The sequence below is a fragment of the Mytilus californianus genome, unplaced genomic scaffold (assembly GCF_021869535.1).
Source record: "Mytilus californianus isolate M0D057914Y unplaced genomic scaffold, xbMytCali1.0.p SCAF_3, whole genome shotgun sequence".
Lineage (NCBI taxonomy): Eukaryota > Metazoa > Mollusca > Bivalvia > Mytilida > Mytilidae > Mytilus > Mytilus californianus.
The window spans coordinates 105,540,678-105,564,183 of record NW_026262679.1 but is presented as its reverse complement, the minus strand read 5'-3'; the positions used below and the strand labels follow the sequence as shown (position 1 = coordinate 105,564,183).

Sequence of the window (23,506 nt, the reverse complement as noted above, 5' to 3'; positions counted from 1 at the left end):
ATTTATGCTAACATGCACAATATTCAACGCGGAACTTCTGAGAGCTTTTCTGTGTAGGTTAACTATGTAAGTCATTTAAGTCAGCTGAATGACCGAAAATAATAAATCAATTTATATACACATTTATAAATTGAGTATCGTATAAGAATATTGAAGAATTGTTCATACATACATTGTATAAAAGAAATTGTTTTAATGTTATTAATATAATTGTTCTACAAATACTATAACTAGTAACTGAACTATTTTGCCATCATGCTTGGTGAGAATGAGGTTTATCCCCGAATTGAATTCACCATGAGCAACATGACGGGTGCCACTATTGGAGCAGAATATACTTGCCCTTTAGAAATCACCCCTATTTTGAATGGGGTACGTGTTGTTCAGTCTTAAGTTTACTATGTAGTGATTTTTTGGGTTTTTTTTTTTTGTCTTTTCGTCGTCATTCGTTATTTGCCATGATGTCGTCAGTTTCACTCCGAGTTAAGAGTTTTGAATCTGCCTTTGCTCTCATCTGCCTCTTCTTTACCACCAAATTAAGATCAAATTGCTGAAAGACCCCACATCCGGAATTATAATGCTTTAACGGCATTGCGTATATTTAACGTTGATTTTTTTTAATTGCTTACATTTTACTTTAATGTAGCGATGAAGAAATTGATAATATGTTTGTAGAAAAAAACACACATTTATTATCACGTTTAAGTTTAAAATACAAAATATATGACAAGCACTTAGTAAATTTAAATAGGAATGACCTAGGTACATTTTTGTGGATTCGCTATTTAAGTTTTGATTTAATGTTTTCTCTCGTCAAATGTATGTGTTAATCAAATATTAAATACTAACTTGTCTTTCGCACTTTACTCAGTAACCAAATAGTGTTTGTTCATCTCAAAGGTCCGTGGTTAAATAAATATAATAAAAAGGACTTAAAATAAAAGTTTGTTTGATAAACCATCTAATACAACTAAAATGAACAAAAAGGCTTTTTTGTCGATTAACGTATTGTAAATAATAAACAAAGTTTATGTTTAACTAAAACAGATGTGGGGTTAATAAAAGTATTTCTACGTTGTTGGGAGTCGACAAGAGCTTCTCGATGACCACATATCTTGTTTTTCAAAACAGACTGTGACATACTGAAAAAAATGAATCCCACTGATATCAATCAAATGCAGGAATATTCTGTGTTTTATGGGGAAAAAATTCATGCAGTCTATATAATTAACAATCAATTACGCGTAATGCTTAATTTCTGTCAATTGTTCTCAACTAATAACCACATTGAGATATTTTTGTAAAAAGTTATGTAAATTTTATTATCTACACGATATTTCGTTTTAGAAGTACATTTCATCGATTTGATGTTCAAGAAAATCACTGGAGTGAAGTAATATTACATTCACATCTTGGAAAATCAGTGCTAATTTTGTTTATAACACAAATAGATCGTATATGAATACAGGACAAGAAAGTTTAAGATTATTGTGGCATAACCATTTGATACATTCATCTCCAGATGTTTCTGTGGTAATGTTTATAGAATGATTATATGTGGTTATGATAGAATAAAAAATAAACATATTAGATGCAAATCCATCAAATTGAAAGTCAGTGTTGATTTATAGTTATGATATTTGTTCGAATTATTGCGTAGTGATTGATCTAAATATTAGTAATATTATTATTCGGATTGTATTTGATTGTCGATTGCGATTATGAGTGAACGGGATTTTTATTTCACGGCCTCGTGAGCAGGAAAATGGCCTATATGAGAGATTAATTGTAAAAAGTATAAACTACATTCCATGAGGATTATGATTTCATTCATTCAGGACTAAGGTCATTGTGATAAGGGATATTATCTAAGTGACATTTAATATAACATTTTTCACTTTCTATTGTAAGTATTATCATATGTTAATGGTAAAATTGATAGAAAATTGCATATCATTCTGTATTTTCACCAAATGGTGTAATTAATTTCTAATGTAAAGAAATTCTTTGCAATATGGAAATAGGACGAGGAAATCGAGTTAAGAATGAGACATAAGACTTAAGCATATGTTACATTGTTTTTAATCTCTACAAAGTTTAAATTTAATTAAATATCAAAATCATTACTAATTACAAATGTTTGAGTAGACAAAATTCTCTGAAAGAATTTAGATATTTTATCAAATATCAATGAAAAATACTCACAAAACCCATTTTAAAATCGATCCTACTGTTAAATATTTTTTTTCGTAGAAAACTTTCAATTTGTTTAGTTGTAGACTTACGCAATATTGAACAAGGTACATTGTGTAAACTCGCTTGTAAAAATTAATTCTAAGTTATACTTAAATGAACCAATACCTTTTATCGACAGGTATCAAAATAACAAAGAAGGTCTTTAATTTTCTGTTTAATTTTCTATCTAACGGAAGCTTTCTGTAACCTCTGGCCCCAATTTGTAAGCAGAGAAAGAATCGTTTACATTGTGTTACGTGTAGACCTTTGATCACAACCTGACCGCCCATTGCGTTGTGTATCTTCAGTGTTTGCATTGAATAGCGTTGATGGGGCGTATTATACCGCAGGCTTCGATCTGCACCTATGAAGCATTGTATCTATAATTACAGCGAGGTAATTAAAAGAATTCTGCCTTCGATTAACATTATACGTTTAAACTGTAACGAGACCGGACTGCCGTCTCTGAAATTAAGGTAATAAAATGACAGAAATCAATACTAAATTCATCATTTTCTCATCTTCGAATTTAAATATAACTGAATTTATCTTGATTTAAAAAAATACTATTTCGTAGGTGCAGTGTTGTAAATGTGTAGAAGGCGATAACTATTTATGCTATATATGGTTTATCGGCAAATTTATATTCATTTCATTACAGAACAGGGAAAGGCGAATCTGTTAAAAATACATTGAATTTGAATTAACTTGTAACTTTTGTTATTTTCAGATATAACCCCAAGAGATTCGGTGCTAAACGGTTTCTGTAATATTCCGTAGGATTAGTAAGCATGGAAATTAGTTAAGTGAGATGACACAAAATACGAATCAAAAATTTTACAAAATGTGATTTAAAAAAATGAAGAAACGTGTTGAATATAAGAGTTGGATAAAGAACTACCTCCTGTCGATATTGTTTACATTTGTTTTCTCTGGTAAGTATAAATATTACATAATTTGTCGAAATCATGAATTGAATCTTAAACAGTTGAGTAATTATTATCTCTTTCTTGTCAATCATAGCATAAAAGTCTTAAGCGATTATTTAGACTTAAATCTACTTGAAAGTAGTTGGGTATACCATAGCTTGGCGAAATATTTGCATAATTAACTTCATGGCATTTTAGTTAAATGTGTGAATAAAACACAATAAATTAAAAAAAACATATAGGAAATATACAATTTACATGTTTTAATCTTTTATTTATTTTCATTCCATTATCTGTAATTCTGACGACACTAAAATGTTATGGTACAAATGTAATGCATCGCTGTTTTTTTGTCTCCGTCTTGTCTTTCGAGACCCGTAACCGAAAGTCCTATGTTATCCGAGAAAAAATACATTCGGGCAATGTGACGGCATACATGTAACAGGAACATATATATTGATATACTGTTCCCAGATGTATACAAGAAAAACATTGATTAATATTTAAAATTTTACGAGTCATTTTTTTGCACAAAATATGTTTGGCTGAATTTCGCTCACAATCACATTTTCGAAAAGACCGTTGTTAAATCCCATTATTTTAGTTCTGAATAATTTTCACCTGTTATTAATGTGTATACTTGTGAACAAAGAATTAGGTATAATGTACTATTATACCTAGCAAGTAACTGACATCATTATGTATATATTTCTTTCCATCTTGTTCACCATTGTAAAATATATTTGTATGATTTGTCTGCCTCTTGTTACAATGTAAACTTCTAGAGAGTTAATAAAAGTTGAAAGTTGAAGTTAAGTATTTTAAACTATCAGAACCTGTTAGAGTGTAAAAAGGTACATTTTCAAAATCGTCAGATAAGTCCCACATATAAGCTGTTTTAAGAAGAGGCGAGCATTTATATGATACGATAGATTATAGTAATGCTTTTAATGTAGTTTGGGATTTTGTGGTGTGCAATAGCTATTTTACTTGGTTCAGACATACTCGGATTTATACTGTGCGTTATTATCTTTCTTTGTTTATCTTTTGGATATTCCAAGGATCAAGATGAGTCCGAGGATGCTTGGTTACTCACAAAAATGAGTTGATATCCATATAATACCATGTCATAGATTGTCATCGTTTTTCTCCATTAAAGGAATTTATGACTCTGTGTAGCCTCTGTATTTACCATTCACAGCTTGTCTAGACTAGGGGCCATTTAGAGTTGATATATTGTATGTACCCTGTCTATCATTAAAGGCAGTTTGTCGACCTCTAGAGTGGCCTATTTTTGGTTTAATTTTTTTTATTGGCGTTTAAACTACATCTCATCTGATTCATTTTTATTAACTTCATTGACCGCATCATTATTCATTAAAAAAGCCATTTGGAATGATTTTCAACAACACGGTACTTATCGATATTTTTCTAATTCTCTTTCTCAGCATCAATAATCAAAACGGTATCTTTGGTTCTATCTAATACCAAAGTTTCCATCCGACCTTGCCTGACGCAAGAAGATAAATCTTTTTCGATACATTTACTTTTAACGACAAAATTATTTTCATCCTCTTAACAACAATATGGAGACTCTTATTATAGAAACATTTCCTTGATTGTTGGTTGCTTAACGTCCAGTAGCCAATATTTATGCGTGATTAGGACGAATATTTTCCTGATTATTTATATATATATTTTATATTATCTGAAATGAACATTTTAATGATATCGATACTTATTTGTACTTAATTCTATGAACTCATTGTGTTTAAATAGTTATCCTTGAATTATTTTCAGGTATCATATATGTGGATATCAAATACACGAATACAATAAATGTCTTATATATTTTACAAGTATAAAATTTTCTGTTTGGAACTTCTTTTCACTGCGACTTGAATATTTGTATGATTTAAACAATCTACTATTTAAAACTTTTAGATAAATACTGAAGAAACAGTTGCTAAATAAAAGTTAGAATAATACCATGATAGACCAAAAGACAGTTTTTGGTGTGTAGTAATATTTATCTTTGACTCGCAAAACATTGACATGAAGGATTAAAATATCCCAAGAGGGGGAAGTAGGTTGATTGTTGCAAGGCAAAAATTCTGGTCATACCAAAATGCCCTCATTTTCCAGCGGCAGTCAAAATTCACCTACTATATCTGAGTGTTTTTTTTCCCGAACACACTACATTAGTTCATTGAACATAAGTTTCCGTCTTGATAATGAATGCAATATTTACCACTATCATGTGACAACCAATCAGAAAAAGCGAACAGATTAAAATACTTTTTTTAGTATATCTTGAAATTTCTTTTCATAAAGAGAGTTAATAGTTGATATTTAAGGGGAAATCTGATTTTCGTTGATTTTTTTTAAATAATGTGCTCAGTGGACAAAAGGTGATGTGGGATTTCCACAATGAAACAGCAACCTAACGAAACAGGTATATCCAGGTAAACATACGGCCATCAACAACCGACCGGTGTCTATATAATACATTCCCGACTTGGGACACGAATACATACATTGTATATGTGACGGGCTGTTTTCCCCTCTAGATCTCCACCTTCACTGAAATATATATGCGAATCTGGCATATGTGCGAAGTGTGTTTTATTATTAACATCGGAGTCCAGGAATAAAAAGACAGGCTGAGCCCCCATGACCTAAAGAAAGAAAAAAAAAAACCAATTATTACACTAATGTTTTATTTCATGTATTTCATGATCTAATATGCTAAATGAAATATAGATCAAAAGTAATGGAAATTGAATCGCTTAAACCATATCTGTAAAAACTATGATGGTAGATCAAAGCTTAATTGATTGTAATGGCTTGTCCTTAATCAAAGTACTGAAGTACTGAACATCGGATGACCGCAAGTTCTTTTGGATAGTCAAAAGCACTTGTCACAGAAAAAGATCCAGCTCTATACCTGAAACTGAGGCTAATGTACAGAGATATATTTTTGTTCTATTACAATTTCGTGCGTGGATGATGAATAAATGACAGGAAATTCAACCTCACCGTAATAACTATTATATTGTAGTGATACAAATCAGTATACACTGGTCTGTTTTTATATATTATATTAATATAACAGTTAATTGTATATATAATTTTCATCCATTTGTATATCATTCTATTCTACTATTCTAATAATAGTGCAGTGCAAGTGCATGGTGGACACTCTTCTGTAAAAATTCGATTTTTCTAAAAGATTGGATATGAGTAGGCATTCATATTTTCCCGCAAAAAAACAATCTTCTATGCAGAGTTACCGGTTCTTGCCGGGATTGTCGCAAAACGTTCTTGAGATATTCTTCCGCATGCTTCAACACAATTCTTCGGTACGTGTGCATAGATATTATCAATGTTTTTTACTTATATATATATATATATCTAACGACAAAACATTTTCATGTTATTAATCTATGTTCTAAACAAAAATGTTTTTATCAGTACTCATTGAAGAGATGTATTTATAGCAAACGATAAGGAATGTTATTTTGCACTCGTTAATATCCGCGTATTTATCATGTTCATAGATCAGTTAAAAAAACTCAAAACGAATGTTACGCAATGGAAATCTAGGCGATAGCAATACATCGGAATGCCCTCACGGTCATCGCGATGTAAAAAGAAATAGGATTAAATATTTGAACTATAATACTATAATGTACATATAAATAATGGTCATTTGTTTAGCTTATCAGTTTAAGGACAATTTAAGCATTATTCTGTTTATTTTTAATTAAACATAAATTATGTTGTATAAATTTCAATCTGTCGATTCAATATTTATTAATTCAAATAAAAGTTATTAAGAAAAACTGTTAACTTATCAAAACTAAATCTAGCTTTCTTTCTGATATGCCTTACTTATATCATGGGGGTATTATATAGAACTCATATTACTTCCATGCTTATACCGACTAAAAGATAATCTGTAAGATTGAAGTAATCTTTTTGTTAAAGTAATACCTTTATCATACGAGAGGTGTTCATGAACTTATACGATCTAGTACCAACGGATTGGCGAAATTTGAATATGAATATACAAATCTGTAGATAGATTTATCATTATTCCCAAATGTGTTTAGTTATTATCTATTTTTTTGAAGAAATTATATGTTTAAGTTGTTGATAAAAGCAAAGCAGACATCGATAAAATTGTATATTTATGACTCGCACAACTTAAGTATAATTTAGATGATTATATCTTTTACCAGGAAAGAGTTTTGTTGACGTTCCTTCGCTTAATTATAAAAAAAATATTCAATACTACTTGGGTTATTTAGCAAAATAATATTATTCCGACCGCACGTAAAAAAACTCTAGCGTAGATATAAAATAAGAAAATTGTACAGGAAATCTATCTAGGTGTTAATTTAATAGAGTGGATGGTAGACAAATCAATTGACTTATAGATACTATAATAGTTGATGACAAGTACTATTTATCATTATTACCTAGAGACTTCTTAATCCATTTACATCCATAGCTTGACATCTATCTTTGTCGGATTTATATAAGTTTATTGCTAGTCACTTTATTGGAGAGGGTTACATCTGTGAAAATTGTCATTATACAAAATGGTTAGGCCAGAAAAAAAGTAGTTGCTTTCTCTATCCCTACCTTCCCTAAATTTTCATGCTCTCACTAAGACATGTTTGTGGACATTTTTGGTTAAGCACCGTCTTAAGTCCGTTAATTTTTAGCGAATACCGTTAAAATCTATTCCTATACAGTTTATGTAAAATATTGAAAAAAAATCATTTTACTTACCTACTTACTTACTTTATTTTTTTTTGCGAGGAGGCAGGACACAATTCAATATATAGTTTGACCTTATATATCAAAATATACATGTATTATAGTCTTTTTCCCCTTACTGTCAGTTACTATTCTGTTCCATCCAAGTATTTGATCAGTTTTCTCTGACGGTTGTCACTATAAAAAAATCCCTCAAAGACTTTGACCAAGTTTCATTGACGGGCCATTAAGGGTACTCTTACTTTCGTTTTTGCCTTCTAGTTAATCAAAATAAAAAAAAAATAAAAGGTTTTTGTGTAACATGTATTATAATACCTTTCGGTGTATATTTCTATAAACTTCAAACAGATTTACTGGTCAGGCAAATAATTCAAAATGAAACATGTTTTCAAGAAAATATAAAACTATGGAAAGACAATTAGTCACGCTGGCTTATACATGCATCTGAATTAAAAATTTTAGTTCTCACTTGTTGTCAATCACAGGAGCACATTGAAATATTTATATTACTACACGTGTTTACCGTTTTTATTACCTTTATTCTCTCTCTAATTCTGTGTACATATATAAAGGAAACATGTTGCCATTGTCTTACTAAGAAATGTACGTAACAACTTTCAATTTTAATTAAAGAAATAATTTATTGGCCTAAATTTGACATTTCAATGATTGAACGACATATTAAATAAATCACATTAAACTTATTGCACATTTTTTGTTCAATTTACATATAATAAGGCATGTGTGTTTTTCATTTTGTTTATGGTATGTAAGAATTGATTTTAAAAAAGTTAAGAGATTTTAATCAAGTCTGTTTTAGTTGGTGGGGCAAATGTTTTTTTGTTGTTGGTTTTTTAAAATTTTTGTATGCTACTACGCCAATTCTACTGATAATATTCATTTCAGGAAAAAAAAGTGCACCTAAGACTTTGATTAATATCTAACATAAAACCATTTGTTCTTAATATCTGGAGTCTTTGATTAATATCTAACATAAAACCATTTGTTCTTAATATCTGGAGTTGAAATGATTCAGACCGAACGGTTAGTCACACGACAAAGAATGACAAACCATAATCATCTATAAAAACTTAATACCATATCATTTAAAATAACTACCATAATTCGAAAATAATTTTCTACAAGCTCAACCTTTTACAAAATACTTTACTGTAATTTCAAAAGTCATTAAGCACATATAGTACGACTTAATCCATTTTAACAAGCAAATAAAGCATTAATGATATGTATTAACTTCCAATATTTGACTAGGTGGAGGGCTCATGTTGCAGATTATCGGTCTGTCATCTCTTATCATCTAACCAAACCAGGTGGGATGACTGGGTGTCCACACGTATTAAATCAATCATCCAATTTTGTCTTTATCACTGAACCAATAAAACCATACTTTAATTTATTAAATATTTTTGTAATCTAAACATTTAGCAATGAATTGGGGTTTCCCGAACATCATCTGTAAAGCGCTCTCTGGAGGCTTCCTACTGTGACTGTAATTGAAGAATAAGTCAATTTGAAACAATCGATAGATCTAGGGCGATGAAATTAGAAACCGACGGAGATGTCAAAGTTCTATAAATGCAAAAGTAAACAGCATGTACTTAAAAAGGATAGTTGTTTTAAAAGATTAGATAACAACGCATAGGAGCCTTCAAATCTTTGATCGATATACGAGTCTTTCACGCAAAACATCATTACATGTATTTCAATATGTAAATATGATTTCATCGTGTTATAAAACAAAAACAATATTTAAAACTTTAATGAAGAAAACCATCAATAAAATATACTTCACGGCAAGTGTATAAAGCCATGCAGTAAAACCTTTTTACTGATGTCAAAAATTGATCTTCCGTAGTTTACTTACAAATACTCAATTTTTAGAAATATGTTGGGGACACTATTATACAATAATCCACAACTTTGTATCACATCAAAAAGAAGATTAAGCATGGTAAGAGCCTTTCTTTAACTTGATGGGACCAAGAAGCCTGGTAGATGATGCATTTAGTGGATTTTGAATTTTCTGTTTTTCATTCCCTAGACAAATATGATCAAAGGATATTACGTCCGCGTAATCTGTACGATAGAGCTATAGATCTATGGTATTACTTCTTTGATAGAACGAACCTATTTCTAAGGTACACAACTAAAATGGATTTGAGATGATTTGTCCCGAAATTGACATACTAAGATAATAACATAAGTGACATTTATCTCATCAGATTGCCGGAAGTTGACAAGACAGGCGTTTGAAGTGCTAATTAGTACTGTAAAAGACACGAAAGTACTAAATGTACAGATTAGATGCTACTTCTACTAACCTTTGATGTAGGCATAAGTGCGACACATCTCATTTACCTTATCTCTTAAAGTGTAATTTGGAATTCTTTCTATAATATGAAATCAGCAACTTCTGAATCTAACCACAGATGAAAACAAATATGGCTGTTCTTATCTTTATTCAAAAAGACAATTCCCCTCCGAGGAAACACATATTACGTCTTTGTTTTATTATTCAACAAAAAGATAAAAACCCTTGTGGCTAAGTCATTTTCTAATTTTAAATACTAATCATTGTTTGACTTATACTTTAAAATTTTACATCCTCCGAAAAGGAAAAAGTTATGAGATTTTTTCAATATAATGTCTCCTACAGCAGTTTAATTTTGACGAATGCATTTCAAGCCTATGTTTCAAAAACTAATTAAGAAACACATTATTGAAATGTATTTGGAAATGTCTGTTTCTTATGAATACTTTTCATCGTCAATCCGTTTCTTCCAATATCTATAACGTATGTTTTCATATCCTTAATGGAAATCCAAGATTGCAATGGAAGCACATACCGAAATGACAGCTGAAGAATAATATCAAACCTGTCAATTATCATTTTATTTACACCCTTATATGCCAATTTAATATTATTAATTTGATATACAGCCCTATTTTGAACTGTTCCGTATGATAAATGAGATTGCGATGCAGCTGTTCCATCTACAAGACAAATATTAATGTATGTTTTAGTGTTTCGTTACTTTGATATTTTGGGTAATTGGTTGCAGCAATCGGAAACATTTTTGATCAACAATGCAATCGACTATGAAATTATTGATAGAAGAGGTCCAGAATTTGAACCTGATTTATCTAAATTCGATTTATTAACAAAATTATACTCATTTGAAAATGAATCATAATAGATGGCAGAATTAGTTTTGACAGTAACAAATTACAATATCTGAAAGTTGCCATTCTGTATCCGCTGAATATTGATTATAAATTATTACGAATAAAATAAATACTATACAAGTCAATATGATCATTAGACCGATTGGAATATATCGTTATGTTGCTTTTTAAGAACTACATCAAATCTGCAATTTGAATATTTTCTATTTGTTATTTTTTTGGCTATTTAGAAATGTGTTGTTTTTTTTAAACCATGTAATGATGTAACGATTTCTCATAAATAAATACTATTTAGGAGTATTTTCTTATTTATTTTGTTGACAATTATCCATTTCTAGATCTTATTAAGTTATTTATACTCTTGATGACGATTTGCATTCAACTGATAGAATAGAATCTTCCCCAACAATTACTACAGCAAGTTTAATGCTATACAATTTGCAGAAGAACGACTGGTCTTACAAGTTCATTATCTTCGTCACCACTACACATTGGTTGATCTTTCAGTGTCGCTGTTTTCTCAAGATTCTAGACCATTTTAACTTTGCAATAGATCACACATAAAGTCATGTTCGCTATAGGCTGTTTCTCGAATCATGTCTTTCACCGGAAAAGATCGTCAATAAACTATTTTCATATTACCGACTTTTGACTCCGGATTGTTTAATTTTTCTACAGGTTACCTTTTCTGTGGTAGACATCCTGGTACTCGGTCAAGTACGAGCAACCAAAATAAGTAAAATCAAACATATAATCGGTGTAATTTGAGGGGAAAGTTTACTGTTTTCCGAGAATTTTGTCGTGTAAAGAAAATATGAAGCAATTAATTTTCTCCAAAAATTGTACCGATTAAAAGTTTGATTTTACTTCTTTACGTTGCTCTTACTTGACTTGACTGTCGAAAAAATATAAACTTCAGAGTCAAAAGTCGGTAATATGAAAAAAGTCTATTACGCACGCTCTTATGACGTCATTATCCAGATAGAATGAGCGCCTGTATCCCTGCACTATTAAAGTATAAAAGCATTTTCAAGATGCATCATTCTGCAGGGTAGTCTAGAAATAATCTATGTTCCGTAAGAACGTAATCTCAATTCCTGTACGACTAAAGGGAATTAAGGTGACCATCAAATTAGATTTTAATTTCCTGTATATTTTGTGCAGTATAGCATCAAACTTTTTCACCCGTTCGCTCAACATGATTGTGTTGGAAGTGACGATGCTTACATTTTTGTCACGTGGTGATGGAAGTCACATGACAGATTCATCTAACAACTGGCGTATTATCCATCTGACATATTCAAGGTATACGAAAATGTAGTCTTGTTCAATGCTTTGACTCTTACCATATATATACTGACTGATAATGTGGAATAGCATGATAGGGGACGAACTTTTTATCACTTGGTTTATTGATCTTGCGATTCCGATTGTGTTCACTTATTGTTAAAGTCCAGTGGTAATTACTTCATTCATATTCAGGACGACTATATGTTAAGGGCCATTAAACACATGCTAGGTTTTCTGTGGCGTATTTTGTATTTTGAAATCGATATAATGAGCTATAGATTTGTCTATGCGGCTTTTATCTGGAACTTTAATTTAGTTTCTTTAAACAACAATTAATGGTAAAATCTGTCAAGGCGCAGAATTAAAAAAGAACAACTTATCTTGAAGGTCTTTAAAAGCATTTTTAACCTTCATATACTCATTCACGTGTTTTTAAGAACTTAAAGTTACAAGCATGCAGCTGGAAGAATTTAATTTAGGGGATCAAGAAGGTAAAGAAACTAATTTTAGATTTGATTATTTTCTGATATCGCTTCAAAATGAAGCATATTCTTATACTACACCCATTATGACACAAATGCGTGCGTACTCCAATTGATAAATTGCTCCCAGAAAAGATATATTATCGTGCATTATTTGCACTTAGTTCACATCTTGGAAATACGAAAAGCTTCACTTTCAGATATCTGGAACCATCATTAAAGATTACATTTCTTCAATATACGACGCTTATATCATTTATCGCTTTCATTCTCTATCAAGACATTTCATCTAAATATAAAAAAAAAATTATGCTTTACTTCAAATATCTTCTAGCTATTAAAAAATCAAACAGATTGATAGAGCATAAAAATTCACCGTAGCATAGACAAATATGATAACTTTATCGGCGAATGTCAATTGGTAAGGTAACCTGATGTTCCTAACCTTTTCTATGACTAAATTCATCATTACGCAATAGTGTCTTTGGTTTTCGTATCTTTTTATGGAAAGTTTTATTTGAAGAAAAAAAAAACAATATACAATCTAAAGTAATCGCCTTTCAGTGAACACTTTGGTTCAACATCGGTCGGAGATCAAAGGATAAAAATTAGTTGGGTTTAGTAAATGTAGGGCATGAATATGGTGTTGAGATATATTTTTTTCCGGAAAAGCCTAAAATTTTTCCGGAATATGACGTGTTTTTGGGTTGTTTCATGCAATTGAGCAAATATTCGCCGTATCTTGAAAGAAGTGAGTTTAACTGAATAATTGTTTTTGTGACAATTGTCAAAGGATTGTAACGTTATAGTTTTTAGAAGGTATTATAGCTATATTGCAAGATATTTGCGTGTGTAACAGTTAACGAATTGAGGAAAAAGCAGTCACAAAGCGTCAGAAAAAATATTGGTCGAAGTTTTGGTTTGATATGCAACACGACAGTCTCTTATCATAACGAGGAAGAATGAAATACATCTGATTCTATATTTACGAAAGAAATGAAAAGTTAATACAATTAGTATCATAATGTATCTCTTTTATAGTGAAACAATCAAATCGAAATAAAAATGGGAGGGTCAAAAACTAAAATGTTAATCCCCACAAAGAGTTCACGAGCGTGTCCCCAGTCAGAAACCACATAAGTGGCTGTCTCTTGTTTAATTTCATCTTACATATAATGTTTTTTGCCATCTGGCAGTGACTTCTATCTTGAATTTATTGAAAACTTTTTTAAAACTCTCTGCCAGATAGATTTTGGCATAATGGATTGACACTTTTCTATTGTCGAAGACCATTATGCTGATTTCAATGTTATTTGTTTTTTATTGTCCGTATGTCGTTGGATTACTCTTTAATCAACTTTAACCAAAAATCTTCTTTCATTTATCTTTCAAAATTGGCATGCAATAAAGTAATAGCACTGGATACGCCGTATTATTTGTTATGATCCGATTATCATGCAACATGTATTAGCGTGTAATAGTGTCTTTATGAAACGAGTCCCCTAGCCTAACAGTCACTTCCAGTGTCTGCAGCAAAGCCGTTTTCAATTATGAAATATATCATTACGTAATTATTAAATTTAATAATTATTGTTCTACAACATTTTTCCATTTTTGTATTAGTCATAAGAATAATTCCCATCTGTCATGTCCCCGTTTGTCATCCTATTTCTATACAACGGAAGTATGCTATTCTTTCCGAACATTAATCTACAACGACCTGTAACTGAGTTAATGATTATATAATTTCATATTAAAAACAAAAAATAGCTCTTTTGAGTAATAAAAACGTCTTTATGGATGTTTCAGATGACTGTTATTCAGATATGCAGATCAATCTATAAGTTTATGGAAAATCCTTCTCTTAATTATCGAGAAAATAAATGAAGTATCAAAACAGATTGGAAGAAACCATTTGATTACAATTAATGATACCGCGTTTATATTGAAAACAGGTATAATTTCACTATTCTTTCTTATCTGCTTTAATGCAATACCCCATTAAACTGGCGTCCCTAGCTGATGTCTGTTGATATGTTTTTTAAAAGAGACAACGAAGATTTCTAGAACATGTGGCTTGTAGTTGTCGGAAATAACGTTAGCAAAACATAGATCATAGTTGTGAATATATGATTTTATGTCTAATAACGGCTGGTAGCGAAAAAAGAATATAACGTAAATGTTTTTAACTTGGACAAGCAGCTATCATATATACGGATATTTCCCTTTACACTTAAAACATACGCTGAAAATGGAAGGTAAAAAGGGGAGAAGGGGTGGGGGGTCTGGGGAAAATTGGGGTATAGATTAAAAAAAATATACCCTATAAAATAGGCAATCCTTTTACAGTATTTTGATATTTGACATAATGGGTATTTATTATTGTAAATATGTGTTACTATCAGTTATCCATTTCCGGTTGGTCAACCGATTCGGATTAGTACACCATCATCATATAGATTATATTCTTTCTTTCTATTGTTTGCAAAGAAACATGCTTACAACATTGACAAACTCCTGACTTCATATAGTAACAAAATGTACAAATATACACCTGCATCATTCTTTGGTAAAATATGGCATTTACCCTTTTGTCAGACCTGCAAGTAAATTGAAAAGGTAAACGTTCGTGTGCAGTCATGCAGATGATAATATGTGACATTTGAAGGCTTTATGGTAATTATGGTGACTTCATACGGGTATTTTCAGATATCAATCTAGATCATTGTTCCAAGAAAAAACCTCATCGGGTTCATTTTGCTTAAAGCGCTATCAGCCATTTGTTTACTTCCATTATAATATTGACTAATTTGATTTCATCGTCTTGGTGGGTAGTTGTCTTATTGTCTTTCGCAATTTTTAGTCTTCGATGCTCTTCATCTTCTGACTTTATTTGCCTTTTTTACTTTTTTTATTCGCGCTTCACTGATGGGTCTTTTGTAGACGAAACGCGCGCCTGACGTACAAAACTTTAATCCTGGTATCTATGATTAATATATTGTCAATAATACTGCGTTTCCATATTTTTATGATTTTTTGTATCTTTTATTTCAGTTTCGGCTGCTGGATGGAATGGTTATATATTACCTTCATTTAAAGAAACCCGGACAAATATCACTGTTTACGTTGGTAAAACAGCTGTGCTACCGTGTTCAATTGTCAATCTCGGAACTAAAAAGGTTTGTATATTGAATTTATAATTGCGCTAAACATAAAAACTACACATGTATGCCATCATTAGTAGATATGATGATATCTATGTTAAATATGTATCTTGCTGAATTAGTCCAATTATCGTGGGAGAATGTTGTATACCTTACATACCACTGTAATTGATTACCCATACAGTCGGTACACATTCTAATGTAATTATTACATATCTTGACCAAACAGCAATCCAATTAGCTATGTACATGTATACAGTGTAGGAGAACATTGGAATAGTTATCATCAGTTATGATTTGGCATATGCTAAATGCACGGATAATGTTATGAGTAATTGTACCCATCATGTATTCATCAACGTACAAAGAAATAAATTATTGACAACATTGTTTGCATGGTCTATTGTACTACTTATATTCATAGTTGCATGTATGCACATATTTTAATTATTACATGACTATGATCGCGTCAGTTATGTTGTGTCGAAAAGTAATGGGTCTTAGGTTAATACAAGTTAATAGTTTATTTTCCTTGATGGTCTGCGGTACATTTTAATCATTCTCATTACGTCTGGTATTTAGATAAATGACTTACTACGTTCGTAAATATTAAGCTAATTAATAGTTTCCGTTGGCTGTAGTAAAACCGACACCAGTACGTTACAGCTGTGTTACGGTTCCTTGTGGATTTGCTTTGACATCGTGTCATTACATCATGTTGTTATATAGTTTTTGCTTAATTAATAATTGTAGATCCATATACCTACCTTGTACTTCTTCGTTATTTACATGAACATATGGCACTTCTGATGTTAAGTTAGGTCATTGAATAAGTAGGTCGCGACATACAATAACACAGTGCAATGTCGCAAGTGGTTGGTAGAAACTGCAAAGAAAATTTATAACTTATTCTATCAACATTATATTTCCAGTTTCCTGATTACCTTGGTATTGTCGGCTTTCCTTTGGTTTGAGGGTTTTTTCTTTTGTTGTCCACTTGGTATCCCCCCCCCCCCCCCCCTCTGTTTTCATAAAGAGCTGAAATTTCTTTAAAATAAATATATAAATATGATCCATTGCCTCAGTAACCATGTAAGCTGTGAAAATCTTCAAGAATTTTATTAGAATCAATATGCCGTCTTAACCAGCTTATTAAATCTCTGACCTTATCTTACACCATAAACCTGGATAAGAAATAGAATTATTGAGATAAATCGAAAAGAAAATATCCGAAGAGCTTGCAATAACAATTCATTACATGACTATATATTTCTTCAACTTATCAATTGCCAGAGTTTGAAGTAGATCTTGTAGATCATCTAGTTGAAAAATACTCTTTTTAATCTCATTAATCAAGCCAAAACAAATTAAACAATATGAAGCAAGTTAGTTGGAAAGGCTTATTGTCAACGTATATTTTTAATCCAACCGCCTCGGTGGTTAGAGCGTGCTCGCCTCGAGAGTGGCCGAAGTCGTGGGTTCGATCACCACCCAGATCAAACAAAAGATTTTACATTTGGTATTTGCTGTGTCACTACTATTCCCCATGCTCAGTTGAAAGATCGACTTCACCATCTCACTAAACAGAGCTTTTTCTATAAAAATGGGAATCGTAGATACAAATTTCTTGTTTTGGGTTACAATAATTCATATTTTGTGAAGAACCACACTGAATCTACCAGAAAATATACTGAAGATGATATTATCAAAATGCTGGACTTTTTGATCGACAATATATTTGTTGAGTTTGATGGATTTATATTTCAACAGACAGTCGGTATTCCAATAGGTACTAATTGTGCACCCCTACTGGCCGATTTGTTTTTGTACTGGTATGAAGCAGAATTCATTCAGAACCTTCTAAAAGACAAAAAGAAAAAGCACCTTGCAAAATTCTTTAATTTTACTTTCCGATATATTGATGATGTCCTATCATTGAATAACCGATATTTCCAATACTTACATCTCATATATCCCAGTGAACTTGAAATTAAGGATACTACTGATACTAGAAGGACTGCTTCATACCTTGATCTTTTCCTCAATATTGACACAGATGGACGACTTCACACGAAAATCTATGATAAACGGGACGATTTCAACTTCCCAATTATCAATTTCCCATTTCTCAGCAGTAACATACCCTCTGCCCCTTCATATGGTGTTTACATATCTCAGTTGATACGTTATGCTCGTGCATGTTCACACTATACGGACTTCATATGCAGGAGTGTGCTCCTAACGCAGAAACTGCTCCAACAAAGTTATGAGGAGGACAGATTAAAAATGACACTCCGTAAATTGTACGGACACCATCACGAATTGGTCGATCCATACGATGTGTCTTTGTCCAAACTAACTAAGGACATTTTTACACCATGTGTTAGATTGTGGTTTGACATTACGTCGTCTGATCTTTTAATTACCGAACGTGACTTATTCCCGATTGTGACTGTTTTGCTGAGTGTGAATTCCCATTCCTATAAGACGTGTCACGGTACTTTTCTATCCAAAATTCATGTATTTAGTTTTGATGTTATATTTGTTATTCTCAGTTGTAAATCTTATTTTTTTTCTGTTGTATTCGTGTGTTATGGCAAAGATAATTAATCACCCAGTTCATTAATTAGATTTTAGTTTGGGTCAACTAAATTTATACGATATATTTGGTTTACAGTTTGATTTAGAAGAAACACCGACATAGCTAGATAATACCATGGAAGTATTATATTGACAGGAACTCCAACGAAAAATTAGCACATTCCCATCCCACTGATTTTTTCAAGAAAATAAAAGGTTCCGACTCAGTTTGTCAAGTACGTGATAACTCCTTTGTGGGGTATCTGTGATGCCGCCTTCGCCTGTTCTTTTAACTTTAGCTGGTCTTATCACGTGATTTGGTATCGATTGTCTTATCTACCTACCAATGTAAATAAACACGGAAACTCCCGTGGTTATTTGTGAATCGCCACATGAATAACAACACCTGTTTCCGTTCAATAAATGAAGAACAAAGCTGAAAAGATCGAAAAAATCGGTCCATAGTTAACAGAATGACATAAGAAAATTAACTGCATTCGGAAAGAGGGCAAGCTTATTTTTAGTTTTGTTGAGTATGTTTTAATCATTGGAACTTGGAAATCGGGAAATATCCGATTAGGAAAATTACATGATTCTGAAGTAGAGTGTTTGCAAAAAATAATGTGATGCGCGTGTAGTGTGCCGGATGGTGCCGGATAACTCAAATTTTAAGTTAAAGATTGTAAACTTTTATCGAGTGTAACACAAATATTTATGGTTTTCTCTATCGTAAAATATCGTAAAATGTTATTAACTTATTTATCAAATATGTTTTAAAGACTAAATGAGGTTAATAATTACACGCATGTGATGACCTCTACATAGCAATATCAGGTTACGAGACATGCAGATGAATTGTTACACCTTTTATAATAATTCCAAAGTTGTAAACAACCTTAAACATTCAACCTAGTCCGAGATTACTCTGACGTCTGACAGATTTATTTTTACGGATGGCTTTAAATATTTCTGGGTGCATTTAAAGAACGATCACCATGATGGGCCCTAAGCAGTTTAATTTTTTTTATCATGGAAACCAAATTAGAATTTATTTATGTGTTTAAAAGCTTAACAGTTCTGAAACATCTTACACCGTGTGCTAAGCAATTAATGATTTTGTTTCTTGTTTAATTGCATGAAATATTTGCCATTGGACTTTCAGTAAACAATAAATCAAAATATTTGATATTTTTTCGGATCAAAGCTCTTTAACCCCGTCCCCCCCCCCCCCCCCCCCCCGGCCAACTTTTGGATTAAATTTTGTTGGAAATTCTTTCATTAAACACTTCAGTTAAATGTTTGTCAAAGTTAGCAGTAAAACGCGATAATAATTACTGATAAAAACTTTTCCGTTTACTTTACATGAGAATTTTATGATTTTCAAGCCTAACTTGTATATAACAGTTACGCGTGTTTAGCCAACGGCACTCTCATGAATAAATCTTACTATTTTAAAATTGATTGTAACTTAAACTGAAATGTTTATGGCTTGTGAGTATTTTTACTCTTCAGTTTTTTGTTTTTTTTTGTCTTTTTAATCGGTGAAAACAGTCGGGGGGATTTCGTTTCGTTTCTTTTCTTTTTATTTGTTTTTAAGCAGCAAAACCCGTAAAAACTGACATTATATTTGTCATTCACATGGTCGGTAAATGTCATTTCCTTGACAATTAAGTACACATCCGGTTATTTCGGTATGTTCCGAAATTACGATCATTCACGAGGTTCCAAAAATTTTATCGGAACCCATGCATCCATAAGACAGACGAGTTAATTAACAGATACTTAACGATTTTGCGGCATCGCACTATAAACGTTTGAAGTCCGCTTGTTGGAGTTCCTGTCAATATAATACTTCCATGATAATACTATTAATTATCTAATTACTACCACATTTTATATTAATTTGTATTGTAATTTTCATTGTTATTAATAAATGTTATATAAGTATTATAAACCAAATCTTGAATTCTATCCTAATTCTATCCTATTTTGGGGAAATTTCAGAAATTCAAATGTGACGTCACTTTTTTTTGCGTTGATCTCTTTGGCCAACTCGGCTGTGAATTTTTATGTGCTGGTTTATGTTGTTTTATGTATCCGTTTTTATTCTGTAGTTAGTCACCACTTCGGTGTTATCATGTATATCTATTATATAGTCTTTTTTATAAATTTACTGTTTGCAAAAGTATGAATTATTCTAAATACTAAGGATTCTCTTATCCCAGACATATAACCTTAGCCGTGTTTGGCATAACATTTTGGAATTTTTGGTCCTCAATGCTCTTCTACTTTGTACTTGTCTTGGCTTTCGAACTTTTTTGATCTGAGTTAGTCTTCTGTGGACGAAACGCGCGTCTTGCGTATTAAATTTTAAACCTGGTATCTTTTGTTAGCTATTATTCGTATGTTTCTCTGTCCTATATGTTATCCCATTTATTTGTATTGTAGTCCTGTCATGTAATGTTGTCATTTTAATGTTATATTTAACATTGCCATGAAAGCGGGAGGTTTGGCTAGCCACAAAACCAGGTTCAACCCACCATTTTTTTCTTAAAATGTCCTGTACCAAGTCAGGAAAATGGCCATTGTTATATTATAGTTCGTGTGTGTGTTACATTTTAATATTGTGTTTCTGTTGTGTCGTAGTTCTCCTCTTATATTTGATATGTTTCCCTCAGTTTTAGTTTGTAACCCGGATTTGTTTTTTTCTCAATCGATTTATGAATTTCGAACAGCGGTATACTACTGTTGCCTTTATTCTCCGCTAAACATGCGGAGTAAGAACAAAGACTGGTCTGCTCCGAGTCAGAATAATGTGTCCAGGTAAGGTCAAGTCTTACAGCGGACTGTTACGTTGTGAATTACTAGAAGCACGTGAACAAACATGTTGCTGGACGTTAAACAGTGCTTGAAAACAATACCTTTGTCTTCTATAATACCATAATACAATACCTGACTGTTGAATGACTTGTTTTTGTAAGATATATTTCTGCTTTGTATCGATCTGATGAGTTTATCCCTTTTCAACTGATTTTTATAGTTTGTTCTTGTGTTGTACTGTTACACCACTGTCCCATGTTAGGGGGAGGTTTAGCGCCTTCAAACTATGCGGTATGGGTTTTGCTCATTGTTGAAGACCGTACGGTGACTTGCAGCTGTAAACTTCTATGTCATTTGGTCTCTAGTGGAGAGTTGTCTCATTGGCAATTATACCGATGAGTTTAGCCCTTTTCAACTGATTTTTATAGTTTGTTCTTGTGTTGTACTGTTTCACCACTGTCCCTAGTTAGGGGGAGGTTTGGCGCCTTCAAACTTTTTTAACCCCGCCATATTCTGTATTTGTCTGTCCCAAGTCAGGAGCCTGTAATTCAGTGGTTGTCGTTTGTTGCTGTGTATCATATTTGTTTTTCGTTCATTATTTTGTACATTAATGAGGCCTTTGGTTTTCTCGTTTGAATGGTTTAATATTTGTCATTTCGGGGCTTTATATAGCTGACTATGCGGTATGGGGTTTGCTCATTGTTGAAGACCGTACGGTGACCTGTAGCTGTAAACTTCTATGTCATTTGGTCTCTGGTGGAGAGTTGTCTCATTGGCAATTATACCACATTATTTTAATAATTAATATCAACATTTAATAGTCAGAAAAAAATAATTGGTATTTGCGTCAATAAAAAAAAAAACCAAATTGCTCAAAGCAAACCCAGATATTCATAAATCAGATTTGTTTTCCAGTAAGAAATAATATATATTGTTAAAAATAAACAGTCAAAAACAAGGGATGTATCTCTGTCATACATAACTCCGATTCTATGTCGGGATTTGGCTATACTTTTTGGTCCTTTTCGGTTATATCAGCTCTTTAAAGTTTGTATTAGATTTTTGATTTTCAAAGATTTTGACTTCTAGCATCCACGAAGAGACATCAATCTTTAAAATGTGTATCTGGTGCAGTAAATTTCATAACGTTAATGTTATCGAAAAAGTATAAACTCATTTTGGTATGCATGTTTCAAATTGAACTTAAGTCCTGACCATATAAACGGTTTTTGATATATGGCTTATTGATGTAGGAAACAAACTGAGACCTTTAAATATAAGCTATACAACTGCATGAAAAGAGGAGACGCTTACCCTGTCGTCGTATCTGGTCTTGCTCCTTTTGGAGTTCATAAGATTCCTTCAGTTTTGTCTTTTGCCTTACTTTGTCTTCTTAACCGATTTATGAGATGCGAACATCGATAAACTACACTGTTGCTTATATTTATATATATATAAAAAAAACTCATTCTTTCTTAAGTTTCATGTCTTAAGATCAATGGTTTGTTCAAGAAACTGAATCATCTTTATGTGCAATATGCAGCCATTATAACCAAACAATATTGAGTGTTCTTTGTACCTATCGAGGTGGTTAAAGCGACTGTCATCACTTGCGAGTCGGAAATTGACCGCATACGGTTTTCATATGCCGAAAGTAAACAACGAGAAAGTATGCACGTTTACAGAATCAGAAACATTGTAGTAATAACACATGACGAACGATGTTGACCTACGAAAATCTTTTACATATGGTATATTTACCTATGTAAACATCATCTGATTACTTTTGTCTAATTGCATATTGTTCAAATAATAGATTGTTTGTTTGTATTGAAAGCGATGCGACGCCGGATAGGGGATAGCTTGTTTACATAGGTCATCTATCAGTATCAATGTCGGGCAAATATGTTGCAATACACAAACGCCAGTTGTTCACAACATAACATCGTAAGTTTGTTTAATGACTGAATCTGTTACCTTATCTTATTCAACTATTTAATCCTTTGCTATT

General features: G+C 31.8%; 1 protein-coding gene across 8 annotated transcripts in view; it reads left to right on the top strand.

The window, feature by feature from the left end:
* Positions 1-23,506, top strand: part of LOC127735670 (immunoglobulin superfamily DCC subclass member 3-like) — an 82,555-nt gene that overhangs the window by 46,579 nt on the left and 12,470 nt on the right. For 6 of the 8 annotated variants that reach the window (XM_052245919.1, XM_052245912.1, XM_052245914.1 and 3 more), the window contains 2 exons: positions 2,966-3,170; positions 15,986-16,110. In XM_052245919.1, coding sequence (XP_052101879.1) covers positions 3,095-3,170; positions 15,986-16,110 — 201 coding nt within the window. In that variant the 5' untranslated portion in view covers positions 2,966-3,094. Of the gene's footprint in view, positions 1-1,687; positions 1,907-2,590; positions 2,712-2,965; positions 3,171-15,985; positions 16,111-23,506 lie in introns of those variants that run through there. The other 2 variants (XM_052245915.1, XM_052245913.1) reach the window with 2 other exon arrangements.